The sequence below is a fragment of the Contarinia nasturtii genome, unplaced genomic scaffold (assembly GCF_009176525.2).
Source record: "Contarinia nasturtii isolate CC-2019 unplaced genomic scaffold, AAFC_CNas_1.1 Cnas_scaffold_1240, whole genome shotgun sequence".
In the NCBI taxonomy this organism is placed as follows: domain Eukaryota; kingdom Metazoa; phylum Arthropoda; class Insecta; order Diptera; family Cecidomyiidae; genus Contarinia; species Contarinia nasturtii.
In genome coordinates, this window is record NW_022198581.1 from 1952944 (window position 1) to 1977798 (window position 24855).

General features: G+C 35.1%; 1 protein-coding gene across 9 annotated transcripts in view; it reads left to right on the forward strand.

The window, feature by feature from the left end:
* Positions 1–24855, forward strand: part of LOC116344992 (zinc finger protein 2) — a 135486-nt gene that overhangs the window by 81330 nt on the left and 29301 nt on the right. For all 9 annotated transcript variants that reach the window (XM_031773939.1, XM_031773938.1, XM_031773936.1 and 6 more), the window contains 8 exons: positions 12529–12673; positions 12770–12850; positions 12960–13165; positions 23268–23421; positions 23738–24128; positions 24219–24408; positions 24475–24557; positions 24644–24737. In XM_031773939.1, the coding sequence (XP_031629799.1) occupies positions 13067–13165; positions 23268–23421; positions 23738–24128; positions 24219–24408; positions 24475–24557; positions 24644–24737 (1011 nt within the window). In that variant the 5' untranslated portion in view covers positions 12529–12673; positions 12770–12850; positions 12960–13066. The remainder of the gene's footprint in view (positions 1–12528; positions 12674–12769; positions 12851–12959; positions 13166–23267; positions 23422–23737; positions 24129–24218; positions 24409–24474; positions 24558–24643; positions 24738–24855) is intronic.

A 24855-nucleotide genomic window follows, 5' to 3' on the forward strand; every position in this document is an offset into this window, starting at 1 on the left:
TTGCCATTCATCTCAAGTTGCGTTTGACTATGCCTTTTTCTGATTTCATTGGCATTGGCAATTTATATTTAATTCATTTGTTGCTCTCTCACTCTCCATCTCGTTCAATCGTGTACGAATATTCAATTTGCTGGTATGATATTTTAAGAGCCATCGGACTCAACATATATGCGAGAGATTGTTACCCATTGTCAACATCGTCACCGTTGTCACAATTTCATCGTATATTCTGGAATTATCGGTTGTATTATCCAATGTTCTATGGCTGGTATTCTTGATCCGAATGTGAGCGCGCGCCCGACTGGCCACATATGAGGGCGCGTGCGCTTGACCAACCGAGCCCGATTCTTTTCGAGGGCTTAACATAGGTTTTATTTATTAGTAACTTTGAATTATTGCTTGTTATTTCATTTTCCTTTCGTTCAGTTTCGGATAAATAGTTTACGTTTTCGCATTTCGAATTTTGCATTTCGAATGGCCGGGAAAATTATCATATGAATATATTGTTTTTAGTTTGCAACAGTTTGGACAGTTGGATATTTTTCTTAAATTGCAAATTGAAACGAAACGAGAAACGAACGAGAAAAAAAAACACATACACACAGCAACCGACAACGAATCGAATAAACGTGAGTGCGAGTGCGTGGTTGTGCCAATGTGTGCATATTAAATTGGCGTTTATAGGAAATTCGTAAAATAAAATCGATTCGAATACAATGCGATGTATTCGTTATTTATTTTTATTGATTCTTGTTAGTCGAACGCAGAGAACGCATTACAGCGAGATAGAGCAAGAGAGAAAATAATAATAACGACAACAAAATAAGATGCGAAACGCAGCTTTCTTTTGATTTGCTATTTTTGCTTATCATCGAAATCATTAGTGCTGTTGTTTTTTCGCAATATTTCCTGATTGGGGATCATATTTTTTATTTGTTGTTTCATTATTAATGTGACTGGGGTGCATACGCTTTTTGAAAACGAAGGAAAACAAACCATCCAAATATGGATATGCTAATGTCACAGTTGTTTTCACTTTTAATTTAATTTTAAACCATTTTTCGTTTGTTAACGATGCTGAAGCAAAAGACGAAAACAAAAAAAAGGTAGCCATGGTAATCTAATGAGGCATTATCATTGCTACAGACGATGATAGTACAAAGAATTTCTCACTCTTGAAACAGTTTCACCGGTGCACGTTGTTCGTTCATTCATTGTGGAACACGGTGTGTGAGTAGCAACATTCAGCAGTCTTCATAACATAAGACAGAATAACCGCGTATTAGATAAAAGTAAATTGTGTGTAAAATATGTCTATGCGGTTTCGTGGCGGTTGCTACTATCCAAACTGCCACTACTTTTATTTTCATATATTCATATTTTATTTTCATTTGGGCTTTTTTTTTACTTCTTCATTTTGGTGATCTAACTCTGGCCGGGCGTGGAGTGAGAGTATGTGCGTGCTTATGTTATGGGTACGCAACAAACACAGTATGTGTCTTAAGATGCTCACACAAATGAATTTCATTTCGTTCATTCATAAATTTATTTCACTAAGCAGCAACGAGCAGCCAAAACACACAAAATTGGTAGTCGGGTGCTGGAGGGCAAGTAGCCGTTTTTGTCCGTTACATCTCGCACATTGAACGATTCTTCATTTTTTTTTTCCTTTCAAAATCCAAATACCGTGAATAATCTTAATTTACTTTCGTAGTTGTGGCGATGGTCTGGTTTTTCCTCTGGGTACATTTGTTTTCTGTTTTTTGTTCTACGCTTTTTTTGTCATCGAAAATGAAACCATTTTTCATACGCGCTTCCGAAAAATCATATCGTTTTTTTCCAAACCATGTTATCTTATTTTGGCGTTCTGAATTCCAAATCTGGTGTTCAGAAAGCGTGATTCAACAATTTTTCAGTCGCTTCTTTTGTCATGATTCCGAACAACAGATAAAGAAGTGAACAATCGACCCGTGACAAAAAGTATATATATATGTAGAATTAATGACTATGAAACGAGAGACACAGATCCGTTTGTTATTGTTTGTGCTACTCTGTCGCAACAAAGCATATAAAACAAAAGTCCAAATGAATAAAGTGCCCGACGCGTTTTTATGCCATTCCACAAATTCACTCTATTATTCTTCCTTTATTTTTCAATTTAAAAGTCAATGAAATAATCTTAAGTCACATACATAGACAACGAGATCGAAAAATGCGTGCAATCCAAATGAAAAAAATGTTCGACCGCTTTTCCGGCTTTGGTTACTCTGATTTCATTTAGTATTGCTTTTAATGTGATTTAGTCCATTTTATATATACATACGTGCTAGATGCTCCATCTCTCATAAGTGATGCTCAAATGAAATCAGTGTGGCACATAAATGCCAAACAAACAAATAAACAAACCAGCAACAACAACAACAAAATAATAATAATAATGCTCAATAATACAAAATATGTAAATTAATCTTAATCGAAAACACTCGCGTTGATTTTTCTATCGTCGTTTTTTCTATCTTTAAGTTGGATCATTCGTGTGTCCGTTCGTTTGCTCGGGTTAATTTATTATTTGTTTAGAGACTTAAGATTTTCTGCTGTAAATTGTGGCAATACAAGATGAACATGGAAACGAATGACGACAGACACAAAGCAAAGAGAGAAAAAAAACATCAGAAGAAACAATAACACAACACATACACGGCAAAGCTACAAGACATTGGAGTAAGCGTTGGCTGGCCATAACGTTGGTGTGTGTGTTGGTGCAGTATGTGTATTTGTGTTGATTAGAATAACAAAAAAAAACTACAAAATAACAATAATCAGATCATACACCGAAACAGCACCGTGCCACGACTCGTCGAAACGACAAAGAGAGCTAAACAAGATTCAAATTTATGAATATTAACACATTTATTTCGTGTTCGAATGAATTGAGTGGATTGAGTAGTTTCTAATGTGCTTGCATTCATTATGAATATCACACCATAAAGCATAAACAATCAACGGGTCGCTTGCGCATCATTCTTACAACGATCGTATCGTTTTCTTTCTTCTCTTTCTCTTTTGAGTCCGCCTTTTTCTCACTTTATCGTTTATTATTTGTTTCCAGCAAATGGTGATGCACAGTATGTGCACGCTAATGTGCAATGTAATTTAAAGATATTGTTTTGCATGGCATTTTTCGTCACATCCCAACCGAATATAGATCCGTAACCGATTTACAAACAACAAAATGAAAATTCACTCGACTTTATTTCATTCAATACCATTTCCAACCATTTACGATTCCATACGCCAAAGATATCTAACAAACCAATATGTATCATGAATTTCTTCCTTTCCGTCTTTCTATCACAATTTGCTTAACCATTGAGTTGTGCGCATCGATCGACGCATATCTTTACATCTATTAATAGGTTGGTGTCAATAAAATGAGAAAAACTACATACTATAACAGCGGATAATAAAAAATAATCTACAAAACTTACCATAACTATAAATAAACGATTTCGGTCAAGAAATGTGTGAGTGTGTGTGTGTGTGCGTTTATTGGATGGACACAACGAGAAAGAAAAACACACGAAGTTCCGTGCATAACATTAAAATCAAACGACTATTGGCTTAAGGTTACTTTTATGGGATTGCTGCATGCCATTCCAATGATTCGAATCATAATTTAAGATGAAAATAAATATTATGACAACGTATATGCGGTTTTTAACTCCTTCAACCGTTTATCTACGATTTTCGGTTATTATTGATTCTTTTCTTCTTTCTCTCGTTCTCTCGTCTCGATTCCAAAAAAATTAATTTGTGTTTTTTGTTCATAATTTTATCACTTCGGAGATGATTTTCGTTGTCTTCAGAGGATCTATATCGAGAAAAAAATCTGTAGCAATAGCAAGCTTTCTAAAATTGAATTATTTCACCAAGAAGAACAATGCAACATTTCAAAGGATGCTTTTGACTGTTGCAAGTTCTTTTCAAAAAAAAAAATTAGAGCGAAAAAAATGTCAAAATACACCAATGATGACACTTTAAAATGTAAATATACTCTTTAAATGGCGAAATGTTTTGACGTCTTCAATTTCCGGATTATTTACGCATGTTTTTGGAACATTATCGTTTGTCAACCAATTAATGGCATTTGCTGTGCTCGCGCGCTTGTTCGGCAGAAAAACGAAGATGAAAACACACAAACCAGAAAAAAATCAACACATTCGAATATGCCGAACGCCAGCCTGTGCTTTTTTTCTCGTGTGCATCATATATGCAATGATGAGTCTGTGAGTCCAAGTGTTATCTGAATGTAGATGCGCGTCTTTTGCATGCCGACGATCAAATGTCTTGAGGTGTTGCTCTTGACGATCATGTAGACACCATATTAATCGGGTGCGGATGTTCGAACATCGCTAAAATTACACATATATCCAATTTCTGTTATGTCTTGTATATAAATGAAACGTGTGAGAGACATTGCATGTCTTGTTGCCAATGATGAAGAATACATGAGCGAAAGCATTTTAATTATTGCATCAACTGAAGCCTAAAACAAGCTGGAAACGCCACCAACGATCACAAAACCAGCAATGGCAACAAAACAGATAACGAAATGAGAGAAAAAACGCAAAAAGGTGAAAAAACACACAACACATCGCATACAGAGAGCGCACATCGAGTTTAGCAAAATGAATGAGCAACGGAGACAAAAAAAATGAACAACAACAACGCCAAATTCAAAAGAGAAAAAAAAAACAACGACAACGAGATGTTAACGTGTGTTTGTACACACATTCTTGGTTGCTCAAGTTTATTGGCATTTTTAAGTAGTGATGCTCGCTGGCGTTCTTTTGCTTGACACTTTTTTTACTGCTGATGCTGCTGCTTACTGACTCTTTCTCTGTCTCTCACATTACCGCTGTTTTGTCTTTTCGTGATACATTGCACATTTCTCGCGTTTCATCTGCTAATGTTTTACGCTTCTGCGCATTTCTTTTAAATGAAATGTTTTCATTTTTATTGATGATTTTATTATAATTGATTTGATTTTTTTTCGCACCGTGTGTTTTGTCATCCATTGCTGGCTTTTGTCGTGGATACGTGTGTTTACGTGTGTGTGTCGGTGTGTTTATGTATTGTATCAAAGTCGCCCATTATTTTGATAGTTATACACCATGGTATCGCGCTCCATTCTTGGATCTGTTTCACATTTATGTGCATGCATACTCAATCGTTTCTGGTCATATAATTTCGAAAAATTTCACGAAATGGGTGATCCGTTTTTATCACTTTTTGACTATCTGACGCTGTGAGTTCTCGCACCCGTCCGCCTGTGTGCTACACACGTCTTCTTCCCCACACACACACACACAAACACACACACATTCATATATTGAATGGAGCGAACGAGATCGAATGAACGGGCGCGCGCGTCGAGTGCATAAATAATGTTCTCGATTAAAATGTGTTGTGCTGTTTTCTCTTCCTCACACCATTTCTCTTCGGTGTCTGTCTTAATATATTTGTAAGAATTTGTATTGGAAATTGGTTGTTGTTCAATTGGCCTGTGGTTCGGCAACAAAAATCGGTTCGTGCCACAGAAAAAGGTGTTGTTGACGTCAAATTAACAAGATGTTAAAACGATTCCAAATGCAAACGAACAACAACCAAATCAACATGATCACAGAAAATATGTATTATGGTATTTGAAAAAGTTCTATGCGCCGTAGTTTTTTGGATATGTATATTTTAGATACAAAACGATATTAAGATTTGTAGTTTTTTCTCGTGCAACATTGTGCAACCAAACGGAAGAAATAGAGAGAGAAAAATAGTTTCGGCGTCATTATCAAACAAAAGCGATTGACAATGTAGCATAAATTATTCGAATCACCAATGAAATCGACCATCGAAAATTCGAGCATAGATTGGTTTTTTCTTCGTTTAAATTTTAATTGTTGTGTAAATAAAGTGGACATGTAGTAACAATTTCAGTCCAAAGATATTAATCGATTATGGAGTGTGCCTCTTGTCACACATCCTTATCTGGATCGCACTCTTAATAGTAAGCGCTTGTCACTCATATTACGCTATTTTGCATTAGCACAAAAAAACAACAATTCACTATTTAGTGTATGTTTTTTTTATTTCTTTCTACTTTCGGATATTGTTTCGGGATCAATGAACATTTGTATTTAAAACATTCTGGCCTGAAATTTCATCTCTCATTCGAATTCGTGTGCTTTTTTTTGTATATATTAAAAATATTTAATTGATATTTAAGCATGCGGTGATTCAGTTCGGGCAGTCGCCAGATTTAACTATGTTAGCTGTGTGTATGTGTGTGTGATTGAGGTAAATAAATTAAAATAAATTTTTTTGTCGCCTAAAAATGAATGAATGGAATGAGCGATGTGATGGCCATGGTTGTCATCTTCTAGACTCAATGTTTGTACACTCCTTAATATTTAATGTGAGTGTGTGGTGTCTGTTTCCATTCTGCGATCACAACGGACGAAACAAAACTTTGATCTTTCTCTCTTTTTTTTGCCTTGTATTTTCATTAATTTCAATAAATTAAGAACGAATAATCATATTAAAGCGACGAAAAAGAGAGGAAGATGATGAAAAAGTTCAAGATAACGTTGAACAAAGACTAAAAAAAAGAAGAATGAAGTGTCCAGAGAAAGAGGGAGAGAGAGAGGGAGAAAACACGCACAGATTTGTATATCCATTGAGTATTTAAAACGAGACGACCTGAGAGAAAGATGAACGCCAAAGTCTTTGCAGTACTTAAAAAAAACGAGCGCGCGCACGCATTCACGCACGCACACACACAAACCAAATGAAATTAACAGAAAAAATTAAGAAAATAAATGTAAAGTTAACGACAACCGGCGATGGTGTGTATAATAACAATAAAAAAAATACAAATCAAATTAATAATACATTAAGAGAGTAGATATTAAAAACGTATTGTGAGTAGAATATAAACCACAACCACACCTCGATTTATATATATTTTTACTTCTCTCTTCATTCATTCCAAGTTGAATTTCTCTACACAATCTGCTTTATTTATTTTATGAAATTATTTTCTTTGGTGGTTTTTTATTCTGTCGCTTTCACGATAGGCTCGTTCTAATCTCGATTTACAATATTTAAAAGAGGTGAAAAAACAAACAAACAAACAGTTGTGTGTTTGTGTGCGCAATGCAAAGCGGACACTGGCGATAATATCATACTCTTGTAACACAGTCATAGACGGTGTGGTATGATGGTGTCGTTAATATTAATATGGATGTTCCAGATCAACACGGAGATACCGTTCATTCATCTAATGTGTTCACTTCTCTTGTCCGATTGCTAAATACCCGCAATGCTAATATTTTTGACAAGACGAACGAAGATGATCCGAGAAAAAAAACCTAAGACACAAAAGCAAATCAATTCTTTTAATTCATTTTTGTTTTCTCGCCTCACTTAAGCGGTATTTTTTTTTTCTCTTTATTTCTTTGTTCGCTGATGTTCATGATAGTTTAAAATGTATATTTTTACATTTCAAATTTATTTGATCTGTATTTCCTTCCTATTCGTCGGAAATGTAAGCATAAACAAATGAGATGGAATGAGGAATGAGAGATGAGCGAGTGAGCGAGAGAATGCCAAAGAATTGATACACAAACGAATGAAATGAATGAAAAGAATGGAAAATATTTCTTGTTGTGCTCATTTTTAATTAAAGCGCTCAAGAATTAAGCATTATCTAGCTATAATCTATAAATGAGTGTCGGAATACATGACAATTCGCTGTTTCAGCGAGAATGGGTTAAAACCATTCATTCAATAGTGTCCATTTGCATGCCTTTAGTATCATTGTCTTTGTTTCTTTTTCTTGCGCGCAAAATATCACGTATGATCATCACATATAAAGGAATTATGCTGTCATTCCGTTCCGTATTTTAATTCGGTTTCATTCTCGAAAGCATTTGTTTTTTATTCTGTTGTTACTCGCTTCGTTCGATGCTCTTTTTTGCTCCGTCTTCTTTCATTTTGTTAATTTCTTTTATTGAAATCCATTATTGAATTCACTGTTTTAGCATATTTAAGAGAATATTCGAGAGGTGTTTGTGGCATTTCATTTCGCGTATATCTTTGTTTGTAATCAAAAATTCTTTTTCCATTCAGTTTTCTAATTAATAGTATACACAATACTGATGCTTTTTGCATACCGAATTAATAAATCGTAAGAATGGATGTCATGATCAAAGTTATTGTGGTGGGCACCATTAAAAAAAAGACACTGGTTGGACCTTACGGTCATAGCGCGCTTCGACGAAAAATCAAGAAATAAAGTTTGTACAAACGGAATTTTTGAATGGTCACATAAGGATCGACTTTTATTGAATGTATAGCATGCGATTAAATTACATTGGCATGACTCATTTAATATGATATTTGATGACCGTTGCCAATTTGCTCACACCTTAGAAATATCGAACACATCTAAATGTATTCTCGCATTTTAATTGATTTCGATGACATTGAACTTTTTTTAAAACAAAATCAAAGAAGTTGAAAAAAACTTCCCTCAACATTACGTCGGATGTTTTTTTTTGTATTTTCTTTGGGTGTATATGTGCTAACCATAAAGTATTTCAGTTGACTCGATTAAGGTTAAGCGGTTTCGTTTTACAGTTTACTAAGAGAGTAAAAAAAGAAAAAAAAACGAGCCTTCTACTATAGAATAATTGTGACTCTAACACTGGACCAGTCATTTTTCAACCCCTGAAAATCATAACACGGTTTGTGCTCGTGCTCATGCCTCTGTGTGTTTAATGCGTTTTTTACAATGTCAAATAAAAAAAAACTGTTTCAACCGAAAGAATAGAAACAACACAATGAACATCAACCAGAATCCAAAAAAAAAATGTACCGAATCATAACACCATCAATAAAGCATACATGAATGGAAACAGTATTCAGAAGAGAGAACGAATAAAAAAAATGTGATTTAGAGGGAAAATCCAGTACGATGGGTAATTGTTATTGTTATAATTTTAACGTTTCCTATCCCGAATCATGATGATTCTGTAGGACTCGGGATTTTTTTTCTTCGCTTTTTCCCTGTGGTTCACTTACCAACGATAGGATACACTTTTTTTGAGCGTATGTATATTACGCGTGCACATGCGACTCAAAATCACAATCTTGTGAAGCTGCCTGAAGTGTGTATGTGTTTTTTTCATATGTATTAAATGGTAATGAGCTACCCACGAGTGGAAATTTAATACTTGGTTTTATTCAATGTATCCGTTGATGTTATTGTTGAATAGCTGCGTTTTTTTTCGTCTCTACTCTCTCCCAATATGAGTGTATGTTGAATTTGTGCATTCGGTCGCCGATTTCGATCGTTATGCATATTTTGAATTCATAACAATGATTTTTTTTTTACTATATACCAAAAGTCTTACCGCTTACAGTTACTCTCATTACACAGTTCTGTGATGCCTAATCTAATACGGAAAATGTGGCATATTTCATGGTGATTTTTTTTCTCTATGTTTCTGTTTGTTTATTTGGTAAGCAATGCCATTTGAGTGTTACTGTTTTCTCCTTCACATTTTTTGTTTGCCTTCTGTGTATTCTAGAAAAGAGATGAAGAAAAAAAAAGCGTCGGACGCGCGCATATGCAACAATTATAATTTGTTTATAATTTGTATAGAGAGAGCATGACTGATTGCAAACAAATTAAATAAATATGAAATGGAATTGAAACGGTTTCTCTCTTCGATACAGTTTTATGTTTTATGATGGGTGGCGGAATATTAAATTATATTTAGCAAATATGATTTACAAAAGTAGAGCCCTGAATTAGTCGTCGTTTTTTGTTCGGTTCACCAAAGCCACTTCTAACCGGTTGAAAAAAAAAATTGTTTGTATTCCAGTTTTTTTCTTACTATTTTCGGGCTTGAAACCGTTCACGGTTCGTGTGTGTTGTTTTAGTAGGGCGATTCAATTTTTTCTGCTTTTTGATTGCGATTGATCTGGTTGTAATCAACCCTAATTTGTTTATTTGCGTAAATTTAACCATTCGTCGGTGACAAATGGAATGTAATGCCGTTTTTTTTGTTGCTTGTTTTTTTTTTTCTTCTTCATGCAATTCTTTCGAAACAGGTGTGAATTGTCTTTTTTCCCATTCACATTTATAAACACGAAAAAGAAACAAAATTCGCATGAAAACGAAACAAATAGCAACAAATAAAATTGTCCGAGCAAAAATATTTCGATGTGGCAAAAGAATGTCGAGATGTTTGTCATTGTCGAGAAAAGATGTCACATAGTTTTCCATGAATATGCATTTAATTAACTTGAAGATGTTTTGTCGTCGTTGTCGTTGTTGTTGTTGTTTGGTGCTGTTGCTGTTCATTGTTCGGTAATCACGGGGCCTGGACAAATGCGAATATAATGCATACATATAGTAAATTTAAATTGCCACCGCAAATTAAGCAGCGAAGTGCATTTTATACAAATACATTCACCCATTTTGCATTCATATTAAGCGTGCTCAAAGACACAACGATGACATTATCAATGTATTATGGTTATTGTTATATGTTATTTCATTATAAAATTATCAGATCCGCCGTTAATATGATATTATATTGGGTCAACACACCGAGGAGACGTTTATTGAGCATGACTAAATACTTAACAAGCCGTTTTGGATAGTAAATCTAAATAATGCGTTTGGAATAAATTAAGACGAATTTTTTTTTATTTTAGATAGAAAGAGAAAAGAGAGATAGAAGAGCACCACAAAACATTATATTAACAAATGCAAAAGCGCACGCGCGCACGCTCACGATTGCACATAGATACAAACGCACACACAGTAGGCACACGAAGCAAAGAAAACAGAACCAATAAAAATACATACAAACTAAAAAGTTGATCGGCGAATGCAAAGTCATACCGAGCGAATAAAATGTACAAAAGAAGAAAAATGAAACTCAAAAAAATAAAAAAAAATAACAACAGCGACAGAGAGAAATTCAATGAATTACCGAGTTACAAACAAATGAAAAACAAAACTGGTAACGAGAATGATGGTGAAAAAAAATGTAAATAATTAAATTAAATAGGTATTGAATGGCAATGTGGAGAGAGAGAAAAAAAAGTACGAATACCTAAAAAAGCGTGCGTTTATAAAATCGAAGAATGAAATAGACTAAAAAATGTAACAAAAATTGCAAATGAAAGGCTCAAAGTGCATCGAATCAAGTGAAGCACTAAAATAGGGAACGAAAATACGCGCTCGCACACACTAACTTACAACAATGTTTATAATAATCAAACATAAATGTAGAAAATTATTACGTTTTGCTGGACATAATTGCAAATGAGTGCGAGCTACGAATCGAACGACAACGACTCGAACAGAATAAAAAAAAAAACAGAGAGGAAAACTTTTACGACAATTTTCGCAAAAAAAAAACATCTATCCATAGAAAGACAACATACACATTCAAGACATTCAATTGGTTCATTGTTTTTATTTGATTTGATTTGTACGTGCTTGTTTGCCTTATTCATTATTCCACGCAAACTTGTTCACTGTGCACACAATCTAATACAATTAATTTTCTTATTATGCACAATTACACACAACATGAATAAGAGGCATATATCTATTGCTATTGCCGCTGCTGCACCACACGTATGATTATTTAATGGTGATTTTGTGTGGTTGTATGCTTTTGCAAAATGGCAACAAGTAAAGAATTGCCATAATGTATTGTGTGTTCGACAGAAGTAATGAAAGAAACAAAAAAAAAAAAAATAATAGCACCGAACGAAAAAAAGATTGAATTGAAGCCCAGTGGGGGAGAAGACAAAAAGTTTTTCATTACATGGCGAAAAATAATAGAGTAAAACAACCGTCTCACTAGTTTATTAAGCATGGATTACTCGGTACGCGATTCGAACAAGCAACAACAAAAATGTATTAGAAAAAGAAGAAAATTGTCATTTCACTCCGATTCACAGATGCACAGGCAAAACAAAACGAACAGAAGCGAAAAAAAAATAAATTGTGAAAAGACAAAATTTACGCTGATTCTTTTCCATCTCTCACTTTAATCACTTATTATTTACTGCATACTTATATAAAGCATTGAATAGAGAAGAACAAACAAAAGCATTTGATTGGCTTGACTCAATTTGAAAGAAATACGACTTAGAAACGAAGACACACACACAAGAGAGTAGCAATTTCAACTGAAGCGTTCATTTTGCATACCTAAACAATAATTTATTTTGTTGTTCTAGCGTATAACTAGACAAATTACAGAGCTCAAGCCGAAACACAAACGAAATACATACACGATATATATAAATTCAAAAAAAAAACACAACAAAATATATGCAAATCACATGATTTTTTATTTTCTTCAGTTATTCCAAACCATTTCGAAAACAGTAAATTAATTGATGATATTTTTTCGTTTCTTTTTTTTTCAATTGCAGAATGTATTATTGATCGCAACCACGGAGTCGATTAAGTTCGACAACCGAGCTGTACAGCTCGGTTCGGGATCGATCCCGATTCCATCAAGAATTGAAACATTAACAAAAACCACATCCTCGTCATCGGCCACAACGACTAAGAACGGTAAGTATTATTTCTTATGCCCACGCATAACCACGTTTTCAAAGTGTTCAACATTTGCGTATTTCAATAACAAAAAAAAAAAAAAAAATCATTCAGATGAACAGCAACAAAACAACCGACAAGCGACCGGTTCACCCGTAAACACATCAAACCCATTAAAGTCACAATTATCGCCAGGTAATTAATAAAAGTCAATTGTTTCTTGTAGTTTCTTTTCGGATATATCTAAGTATGTCGCACCTGTTTAACTAATCATTGGGTATTACGTTTGATTTCGTTTTGATAGAAACCGAAGCACAATCATTGACACAGCACGAAAACCCACAAATAGACTATCAATCAGAAGGTGAAGCATCGACGTCTCCGCCAACATTGTTTCACGCAGCATCAGCTATGCCACCACCACCACAAGACTCACCACAAACGGAATTGGCTCCGCGAAAACGGCGCAGAAAACGTGATGATCCACAAAATTGCTTAACTAACTCGGAGGTATGTGTTTTTCATTTTTAATTCCACTTTCTCAACCGTTTTCCTTTAACTTTAATCAACAATCGCCAAAAAGGCGACGACAAAAATTCATTGCGTATCATAAAGTATCTGAAAGCATTTTCATGATCATCTAAAGAAACACATCCTCATTAAATATTTAGAAATCCCCAGTGGGAAAGTAAAACATTTTTGAAGAAAAAAAATATCATTGGTGTAATAAAAAACACTCGTCGATGGTTTCATCATTAGATGAACTGTTTGGCAAGAAAAAAAAACCGTAAGCGCATCTCAAAATGTGCCATTAATTCTTTGCTCAAGCCGAATCGTACGAATAAAAAAAAAAACGCATTTGATACTTTGAGAAAGTTGTCGAGAATTTTGTTACCGTAAATTCACCATTCGCCATTGTCATCGAATTCGAAAAACTTCTTTAAAATACATCGATCGAATCACGAAAATCTCAAACTAATCCAAAATTAAGACACTTAACTGTGTGTGCGTGTGTGATTCGTTCCAACTTGAATCTCTTCTTTTTTTTGGCGAAATAGAAGCGAATGACACCCTCAATGACACGTTTTTTTATTCTCTTCAAGTTTTTTCCCTTGTCGCATTACAATCTCCAACTGGAGATTTTCTTTTTTGTTCTCTTTATTCGAACCGGGAAACAGAAGTTCATCGAAGGAGTGTGAGAAATTAATCACTTGAATTAATGGTAACATCATAAGCGCCTCTAAAACTTTTCACGTTTGCTATAATGTACAAGGGTGGTTGTGTTTGAATTGCTGTCGGTTGGCGAATAATCTTTTGGCTTAGTTTCGTAACGACTTTTAAGTCAATACCGACACCGAACAGAAATAAAGATAGAAAATAACGGTGGCCAAAGATTCAAGAATACATCAGCCGGAATTTTAGTCTTCATTACACGTCGAACAAAGAAGGAAAATCACAAGAAAATAATAATAAAAAAAACACTCTTACACACTTGCTTCGCATACTTTTTTTTCTGACCATGTTACTAGTACTCATGATGCTAGATGATGACCGACATTGCCATTAACGTGTATATATGGTTTACAAAGACGACAGAAAAAAAAACGAACTAGAAAGCATCTTCAAATGCCAAAAGTGAAGCAAACAAAAAAAAAAAAAAAATAACCGAAAGAAATGTGGGGTGTCGGAAACGAAAACGAAAAAGTTTACACGAATGAGAGGAGGGAGACACCGGTGAGCAAACAGTGTTTGAATTGTTTTAGAACATGATTCAACATCAAAGTTCAATAAATTCGTTCTTCATTTGATTCGATGTCATGACAGAAGTTCGTTTGCCCAGCTTGAATTCCCAGTTAATTCAACACACTAAACAGCATGTGTGAAAATCAATGCGGTTCTTAGATTTTTATTTGTTTTTTTCTTTTTTCAATCTACTGTATCCTGTTCGTTTATTAACGGTTCATCACTTTTAAAGTGAATCAATTTAAATTGAAATAAATTGAAATAGTGTGTGAATTTAATGCTCTTAAGAACTTAAAAAAATGGTAATATACAAAAAATGGTATTCATTAAAAAAATGTATGATATTTCGTCATGTATCGAACAAAAAAAATTGCCAGAAATAAATAAAAGAATGAAATTCAAAAAATTATAATAGTTCAAGTTGTCACCATGAAGATATGTTCTACAACATATGATATCATCAATTCGTATAAATAATATAGGCCGAAGTCAATTAATCCATGTCGATAAAAAGACCGTTATACTCCAGATACACTGTGATAGATCGGATCTCAGCGATATTGGCTGAGAGTGAGTAGCGTTTTTTTTTGTTCCTGTTTTCTTCCACACAACACCGTTTCACTTCGGTAAAAAGGTGATAGAGAGAAAAAGGAATTTCATGACACGTTACGGTTTTAGAGTGGGCAAGCAAAATGAAAGACAAAAAAACCTCTAGAATCGACCCACTCGACGTGCACTTCCTTCGCACGTGTAACGTTTGCTAAATTGAGCAAATTTCTTTTCCTCTTTTTTTTTTATTCTCCTGCTACAATGGCAAAATTCGGCACGGATAGAGAGAATGCCGAATAGTCATATGTGGCTGCGGTCAGTGGTAGTTATTTGCCCAAATGTTTGCGTTTTATTTATCCAGACACATTACCTTCCTCCTTGTATTTACTGGCCCGATGAAAGCCAAACGATACACATATGATAAATACAAGATTGCATCGCGCCCATACACACATATTCACCGTGATGAATGTTTGGTGTATGCGACCGGTGAATAGCACAGCACACACAGTGTACAACCAAACAATAAACGCTATAATGTGTCTCTGTCTCTCTGTCTATGGTCATCTAAACGACGGTGAAACAAAAAAAAATTGCATACCGCAACTTGTAGTAAAGTAACACACAGTTCGAAGAACTATTTTATCATCAATAAAATGAAAATTTTCAGTATGTATTGAGTTGTTTTATGTCTTTTGGAATGTATACAAAACACTCAGACATTCGCATCTCGCTTGTTCGAACTTCGAAGTCTAGAGATCCTTTTGAATGCACGTATTTTCATTATCTCGCATAAAATACGCTCACATTTAATAATAACGTGTAATAATATAATTAAAAATACACCAAAACGGAATATATTCCACGGCATATGTGCTGGGTGTCCACACATCGCTTGCTAGCGTGTGTGCGCGCGCGCTCCTTCACAACAACACAACGTGTTATTTCATCCCAAACGATTTACTGATTAGATCACAGCAACTGCACGTCTTTCTCTTACTCTCTGTGCATTTGTGTTGCCAGCTCGGCGTTGTAATTTTTTTTTCTTCGTTGCTGTTCATATCTTTAGCATCAATATTTGTTTACTTTTTGCATTTTACCAACACTTCGGATGCCTTCGAAATTTTTATGAATTTTGCCTGATCAAATCGATTGTTTTCAGTTTGAGTTCTTTTTTTGGTTGTTGTTTTTTTCTCGATTTATCACACACGCAAAAAAAACAACGTTCTTTTTTTTCGTTCATTTGTTCGTGTTTTTTCGGACATATGCAATTTTTTGTGGATTAAAGTTGAGGGTATTTTAACATCACATCGTAAAAAAAATACACACCACATGGTATTTAGAAGCAACTGTTTATATGTAAAAAAAAGAAGAAAAACCAAAATTTGTCGGATTCTAATTAATCATTCGGAGCCACAAAACAAAAAGTGAAAAAGAAACTGACTAATATAATAAGATATGATTATTTTGTAATTTTATTTTTCAACGTCATTCCTTTTCGTGCAAGAGTTCGGACGCTTGGCCGCCAATCAATATATTTAAATACTCACGACTGTCGGTCATGCCCTCTCATTGTGATTCAGAGTGATGATGATTGTGTTGATGTTGTTGTTGTTACAAAAATAAAAGTAAAAGCACGCGCATATCACATAAATGTAACACTCTTATTCACAATTTGCCCAATGTACAAAAGAATAGAGTATACAAACACATAAGTACAACTTTGATGGATCAATATGTGCATTGAATGTGTACCATTCGTACATCACACCAATCAAAAGCCACTTGTTGAATTGCGATGTCGAGTTGTGTGAGTTATTCTCTTTTTTTTGTGTCGAAATGAATTCTTTGCATGCTTTTGTGGGATTTTGTATTTACTACTCATCTCTCCTGGTGCAATCCAGCTAGATTTCATGTTTATGCTTATCGTCCTTCATCGTAACGATAAAAACCTGATATTGAACACATTCCGACACATTACAGCAAGAATTTATGATCAAAATAAACATTTCTATCGATAAAATACGAAACGGATACATTTTTTTGTGTGTGTATGTGTTAATTCAGTTGCTACTGCTGCCACAGCCACCACAATCACCGTTGCAGTTCGGTTGTCTATAGACCACATCATCGTTCAATTTCGTTTATTGACTTTGCGATTCACAATCAATGCTCAACGGTTTTTCAGCGTTTTATTCACACATCGGCGTCGAATCGTGGTCCGAGGCAGAGAGCGTTGTCATGTTTCAATATATCTTCCATTTTTTTTCTGTTCACCTTTGCATTTATCGCTTCTGGTTTCCATTTGTTTGTTGCCTAGTCTTGATTGCAATTAAACAAAACACAAAGAAAAGCGAAGATGAAACAGCAAAAAAATGGAGAATGAACAGAACTGAATCTGTCATCTGCTCGATGCTGTTTTGTGTCGTTGTTTTATTTCCATTGGCACAAAGTTATTGCTGTCATTTGTGTGTCCATTGGCATTTTGTACTTGCGACAATTCATTGCGTGTTGCTAACCTATGGAATCTCTTAGGTAATAATTATATTTATATATGTGTATGTGTGTGTGTGTGAGTCACATTGTCAACTGTGACATTTTGCACAATTTAATGAAACGAAAATTTATGCGTTGCATAGATTTCACAGACAAAACGACGGACGGTTGGGTTGCGTCGTCTTGTAAAAGAAAAGAGAAAAAACAATACAAACGCAAAACAATAAGCTTGTATAGACAGAACAGGGCATACACATATGAGTAAAAATTCTCGCGGCACAGCAATATCATTTTCACATTCTACTAGACCACATACATATACCATATGAACATATGCTGCAATTATTATGCTGTTATGTTCGGCTGTGATTCATTTGTGCGTGCATGTGCGTACATGTGCTGGCTTTTGCGATACAATTTTTAATTATGATCCATTTCAACCGTTGAGTATGTTTTAATGTATTTAACATACCCTTATTTAAACCAATGTCACTGGTCTCTCTTTTTTTTCTCTCTATTATTGTGCACCAACAAAATCTCGTTTTGTGCGCTCATTCTTTGCGCCCGGGTCTTTGTTTAATTTCTTTTCATTTTGATTTAATTTTTCGTTATATGTTCGTTTCATTTGTCAACTCCTGCTGCCTATGGCCTGTGGAAACACATCGGACGCCTTAATAAATGGTTACATATTATACACACGGTCCTTTATTCTTCGGACTATATGTGTTTTCCGGCTTTTGTTTTTTCGCTTCGTCTCTCTCTTTCTTGCTCGACTCTAGCTCTCCTCTCTCCCAATCCATTTGAACGTGTTTACGAGGCAAGAAAACGTGCTATTGTTTTTCGATCGCGTTAAATGTACAAGTTTATCGAACAGAAAGAACAGGAAAAAACCACGCCGTACACATACACGCTTGTATAGTTACAATAGAAAACAATGCAAGGAATCATGACATTTTCACTCACAAGAAACCAGCTCGGGCAACATTCACGCTTTTTAATATTAAATTTTCTTTAGCCTGCCTGCCATCATCGTCTTCGTCGAGAGTGAGAGAGCGAGAGAGCGAAGGAAAGAGAGTGTCTCGATACACGCCATATCGTGGCAAAATATGTGTGCTTTGCCGTTGCCGAGCGCATACAAAATTTTCGAATTGCAAACGTAATAAAATTGAGTATGGGCCTCGATTGTCTCTCACTATCGTTCGTTCATTTTTGCTGCTCTCTATTAGAGAATCATCCCAAAAAGCGATGAAACTATTTGAAATAAATCATGTTCGTACATGTATTATTTCTGTTGTTGAGAACACATATGCAATCGGGCTAGGCAGTGAGTAATTCACCATAAGTCACGATTATCGAGACCAAGACGAAGACACAGTTTATGTAAGTGTGTGTACCGTCAATGATGATGGTTTACAAAATGAACAGTGCGACATGTCGAACGATTCCATTCCGAATCACATTGCATATATTTAAAATACGCAATCACCAATAAAGGATACATGTTATGTGCACGCTTGCTATGATATTTCATTTATGTTCTTTCTATTTAGCCGTTTGTCTATACCCACCTCACTCTATCTTTCGATATTAAATCCAATCGTGCAAATCGAACATAGTTCGAGGAAAGTAAAATTATAATGCTTGAACAAAGGCAAATGAGCGAAGAAAAAAGAGAACCAGCAGCGACATGAAGAAATCGGTTAGTCGAAGAAATAGAAAATGTGTATGAAATCATACAGCCAACAAAGGAGTCGAAATGTCTGTGTGTAACAGCAAATGTATATTTTGCTGTACGAACAAATAAGCCATTTATGATCCGTTGACGTTTCATTCCCGTTTCATTTATGAATATGCACCACAGTCTGATGAGAGTGAAAGAACTATGTATGTTACATGTATATGCGTGCGTATTAATTATGAGCAGTGTCGAGATTTTATGCGTGCCCCGCGTTAAAACGAGTCTTCCTATTTACGATACACGATATGAATAACCGACGATTGCGTGTGCATTTTCTATTTACGCATTTAAACGTGCTTGTATGCGTTTTGTTTGTTTGTCCATTCAGGTCATCATCAATATAGTGTGATGAAGACGATGATAAAATGCAACGAACGAGCAAATGGGTGATACTTTATTTAACGAACAAAACTATTCAATTAAAACATGATATTTTTCACTTCATCTATGAAAATGCATGTACACATAATGTATGCCTAAACGAATTTCGTAAAGATTGTGTGGTGCTCAGTCGATTGTATTAAACAGAATGCATGGTGTGGTGTGTGCAACCCTTCCGTGTTTTTTTTCCTACGCGGAAAATAACAAATAATACTTAAAACAGTTAAAAATGCACTCAACTAAGAGCGAGAGAGCGAGAATAAGCCGAGTGTTGAGAGAACAATGAAATAAACAAACATTGTGCAACAAATGCGTATCCTATCGCATAAGTCAGGATATACGGTTGTTCGTAGAACGCCTATGTCTATGCAGACAGGCAAATTATGGTGATAGTACATCAAATAAGTGGCACATTTCGCTCAAAACTATTATTTTAATTGACAGCAGACATTGAAAAAAAAAAGAGGTGAAAGCAACTGTTTTTTCTCGATTGTTTTTCTGCCTCCAAACAATATAACACTGCAGTGTTTTCCAAACCGATTTCAAAATGCGATCGCACAACCGTACATTTAACTTTTGTCTTTACCTTCGAAAAACTAATTAAAATGAAGCTGTGTGAAACGTGTTGAATTGTCGCCACTCTCGAATGATGTTTGATTTTTTTCATTCCATTTTCCATTATTTCACATTAAAACCAAATTGGTTGCGTTGTTGTGTTAGCAATTCTACGCAAAACCATTTCACGTTGAAATCCGATACGGAAAAACACAAAACAATCGAAATAAAAGAATATGATGGCAAACAAAAAAGTCTCTCTCAACTCAACTTGTTGATATGCATTGTGTACGTTAAATCACGTCGAAATTGCCGCTCGATTGAGGCGAGAATTGGGTACTATTCCATCATTCGATTCTCATATCCTGATTCCTTTACGGTATTTCGTACCCTATTCACGATTGACGCTGATGATGACGACAACGAAAACAACAACATCAGCAACAACAACAGCACCACCACTCTTGACAATGTCAATTTTATCGGTCGTTTTTATGCTACTGAAACAACCATTTAATCGTTTGCCCGCTCTCCCAACCAGAAGTTTTCATGTTGATTAACCCCAAATGGAAAAACCGACGATGACGACGAGTACGGCGGCGTTGTGTGACGTTTTTATCCATGGTCTTTTGTTTTGCTTTTCGTGGAATTTCTATACACACTTAGCAGGGCACAATTACAAATTTATCATGTTAATACATGCTATATGCGATCAAGTAATAGACATAATAATGAAAACCTGTTTCAAACCAGAAAAGCCCTTCATGAGATTCAGAGAATATCGACGCGGCCACTATAAAGACAAAGCGAAGAGAAAGAGATTCTCTGTTGAAAATCCGCACAGACAATAGCTATTGGCTGATTTAAAAAAACCAGAAGTTAAAAAACAATTGGTTTACTATAAAATCTAGTAGAAAATTATCGTTATTTAGACCAACTAAAGACACTAGAATCAAATACTCGTCCTCTCTATCTCTTTCAAATTCAAGTTGAACAAACAAAAGGGGCATATGCTCATATGTCACGGATACGACTCCGTTTTTTTTTTAATCTTCATTTTAAAAATTCGATTCGAAAGAAGCGGTTGACTGAATATTTAATTGCACCTTTTTCGATTGTTTGTCATTGCCACTGTTCTTGTTTATTATTGCAATGCGAACATCTGAGGCGATTGTGGAATTGACGCAGTGTGTGAAAGTGATATCTGAGCATGCGGAAAATTCACAGCAGCTCTACTGTCGATTGTTCGGAACCAACAAAAATAGAATGCAATTCAGAAATTATAGGTGACAATGAACGTGTAATCACGATTCGTCTTTTTTTTTTGATAACGATGGGGTTGTACTGATTCTTGTTTATGACCATTTTGGTAAATCGAAAAAAGTGACGGTAGCATTCTTTCTTTAGTTTTTTCCGTTTTTTGCCGTTTTTCCATTTTTCAATCAGCACGGATGAAAAAAGCAACTACCACATTTACAACAACAGCAAAAAAAAAACGTAAAAACCCTCGAAAAAATAAGAGGAAATGAACATTTGAATTGAGTTGATCGTATGCGGTGTGTATGTGAAACAATTTTTATTTGGTGTTTCGCATGCTTTTGCTTGCCGCACGGGCAACAACATTTTCACACCCAAAAACACAATTGGAATGCATTCGAGCAAATGGAACATTAAATTTACCCATCGGCTTGAGCGCTGAACGAGAATCGACAAAATAAAACAGAGAATTGAACATCCAGAACCAAACACTCATCGACTGAGATTGAGATAAACGAATGGAAGAAGAAGAGGAACGGGCGGCGTGAATGAACAAAAAAAAATCCGCGTTATATTTTCAATTACACGCTTTGTAGGAAAGAAGAGAAAAGCAATCCAATTGACACCACGCATACAAACTGTACCAATTAAATTTTTCCTACGTTTTTTTTTTCTCTCACTCTGTACAAATGTTGAATTGCATCTCTTTTTTTTTATATCTATAAGTGTGCCGTTCAGACACCGGCTGCGATTTCCTCTCTATCCATTTTACCGATTCATGCATTCACGGACTAGCATTCAACTGTTCAAATTCTTCGAATGTCAGTCGAATTGTTTAGTTGTGGCGACAACCGCGTATTCGGTGTAATGTTCATCAGTGTGTGTGTGTGTATTTACTTAGATTACATTTATTTCACACTTATTAGCACACGCTGGTCACATTAAATTGAGCTCCCGCAATTTTCAAATTACCAACCACTTCGACTTCGATACATTTTTTTCCACTCTCATTCTATTCTCATACTCTTAAATTTCCTTGTCGGATTTTTTTCTCTCTCATTTTATTTTTTCGTTGTTTTGTCTTTTTTTTAAAGCATCCCACACATAATATGAACGGTACATACACACATTTTCATTTCGACGACTTTCGGTTATCGAACATTAAACGAGGCATTATCGCACCCTCTTATTTTTCCTTAATATCGATATATTCCTTGTTGTAATTTTTTGTGCTTTCTCATTCTTTTGGTTAAGCCATTTATTCTCACTTTTTTTTTGCTTCGCTATTATTGTGCTCGGTGCTTGCGTTTGGGCGCAAACGATTTTAATAATTAAAAATTCATATAATTTATGCACGAAACAGCGGCAAACAGAAGAAGACTACAAAGTGTAGGGAAGAAAACATACTTAATATGCAGTATGATTGTGGAGAGAGGGAGGGGGGAATTTATATGACAATGGTATCGCTTTTAAGTGTGTGTATATCGGGTCGCAGTTTCGAATCACTAGCATTATCAATCGCACCAATCTTGCACCGGGACAGAGCTTTGCAACAAAATATCTTAAACAATTTCCGTTGAATATATTCTCCGACAGATAGAGACAGAGAGAGAAAGGAAAAGAGGGACAACCAAATTGAATAAAGCAATAAATTGCAATAAGAGTCTAACACATCATTTATATTAATAATATATGAATTATAATCATTTTCCATTAATTTTTTTTCTTCACTTTTTTCTCTTTCTTTTCATTTACGCTCCTGCTCGTTGGCGTTGTTATATTTGCGCTGCAACGGAATGATTTTGGGCATTTTGCTTGTTGCACACGCACATATATACGTTGTTGACGGTCGCGATATAAAATGATCGTTTGTCTTGTCGCATCCAAATATAGGAATTTGATTCAGACGACGCGTCTCCATTATCTTGTTCAGATGTCGAAAGTTTCCAAGGTAAAATCGTTTACAATCCGGATGGCAGTGCATATATAATTGATTCAGAAAACGAATCCTTGTCAAATATTTCATCGGCCGACAATTGTGCATCAGGTATGTGCTGTTATAGATATATTTTATAGGTTTTATATACAAACTTTATCGCTAAATGTAAATTCAAAATTAATTACATTTCATTTGAGATTCGCCATTCAATTAATTTTATTATGCGTGCCACTCGTTTTTTTTTCGGCAATAAATTTGTGTGCGCTCTTTCACAAACACACATACAGAGCCCACACATTGATTGAAAAAATAATAATCATAAATCATTAATTGGCCCTTTTTTTATACCTTTGTAATTTCGTGCAAATGGTTAATTAATTGCATTGGAATGTCGATATGTGTCTTTTTTTTTGCTCATTTGCAGAAGGTGTTCATTTGCCAGTGACGCCAAATAATCCAAAAATTCATTCCTTTCGTGTTGTATCAGCAATTGATGCTCAATGTTTAATACCATCGAGCGGTGCTGTTGACAGCACAGTAACGCAGCTCAGTAGTGGATCATCGGCTGGCAATAATTTAGATGCAAAGACGGCATCATCAGCGGCCAAAATAACAAAACCAATACTTATGTGTTTTATATGTAAATTAAGCTTTGGAAATACGAAATCGTTTGGTTTGCATGCAAATACCGAGCATACATTAAATTTACAAGAAAACGAAAAGAATTTACTAAATCGAGAGTATTCGAGTGCCATTATACAACGGAACATTGACGAAAAGCCTCAAATATCGTTTTTGCAACCGCTTGGATCAACGTAAGTTTATTGATTTCGTACCAAATACAATGAAATACAACCAGAAAAATGGCCACTGACCAAATGGAAATTAAAAAAAAAAAATTACAGGCAACCACAGAAGGATACACAGTCAAAGTCTCATACGATCAACAGTGATGCAGATGATTTAAGTGCCCAGCATCTGCATCATTCGACCGATCTAATAGACGAACGGAAGCAACGACGAAATAATCTCTCCGATAGTACTGAACTCTCCTCATCAGTTGAATCACTAACTGAAGATCAGCAAAAACAACAGGTAAAACAAAATTAACAAGACACACTTCAATTCTTCGATCGAAATTACATATTCCATTTATGACAGCCTCAGCTCACCTCTTCGCCGTTGATTACACCTCATTCGCAATCGCAATCACGACAACTATTCGACGAATCCCCACTGAAATCGTAAGAGTCCACCTCAATATTTCTTCTTTTTTCTACCAATCATTCATGCTTTCGGGTTAATTTAATGTAAAACAATTTGTTTATAGCAATAATAACAGTTTAGTCGGTATGTCGGTTTCAACGGCCAGTGCAGCCAGCAAAACGCTAAATGATCTAATTAGTCAACAACAACAACAGCAGGTAAGCAACTTCGAAATTGAAACAATTATACACCATTAAAGGGCTTTCATAAAGGGCTTCAAAAAGAGCTCAATTGTATCCGAAACGTTAAGATGCGACAATAATAAAAATGAATTCG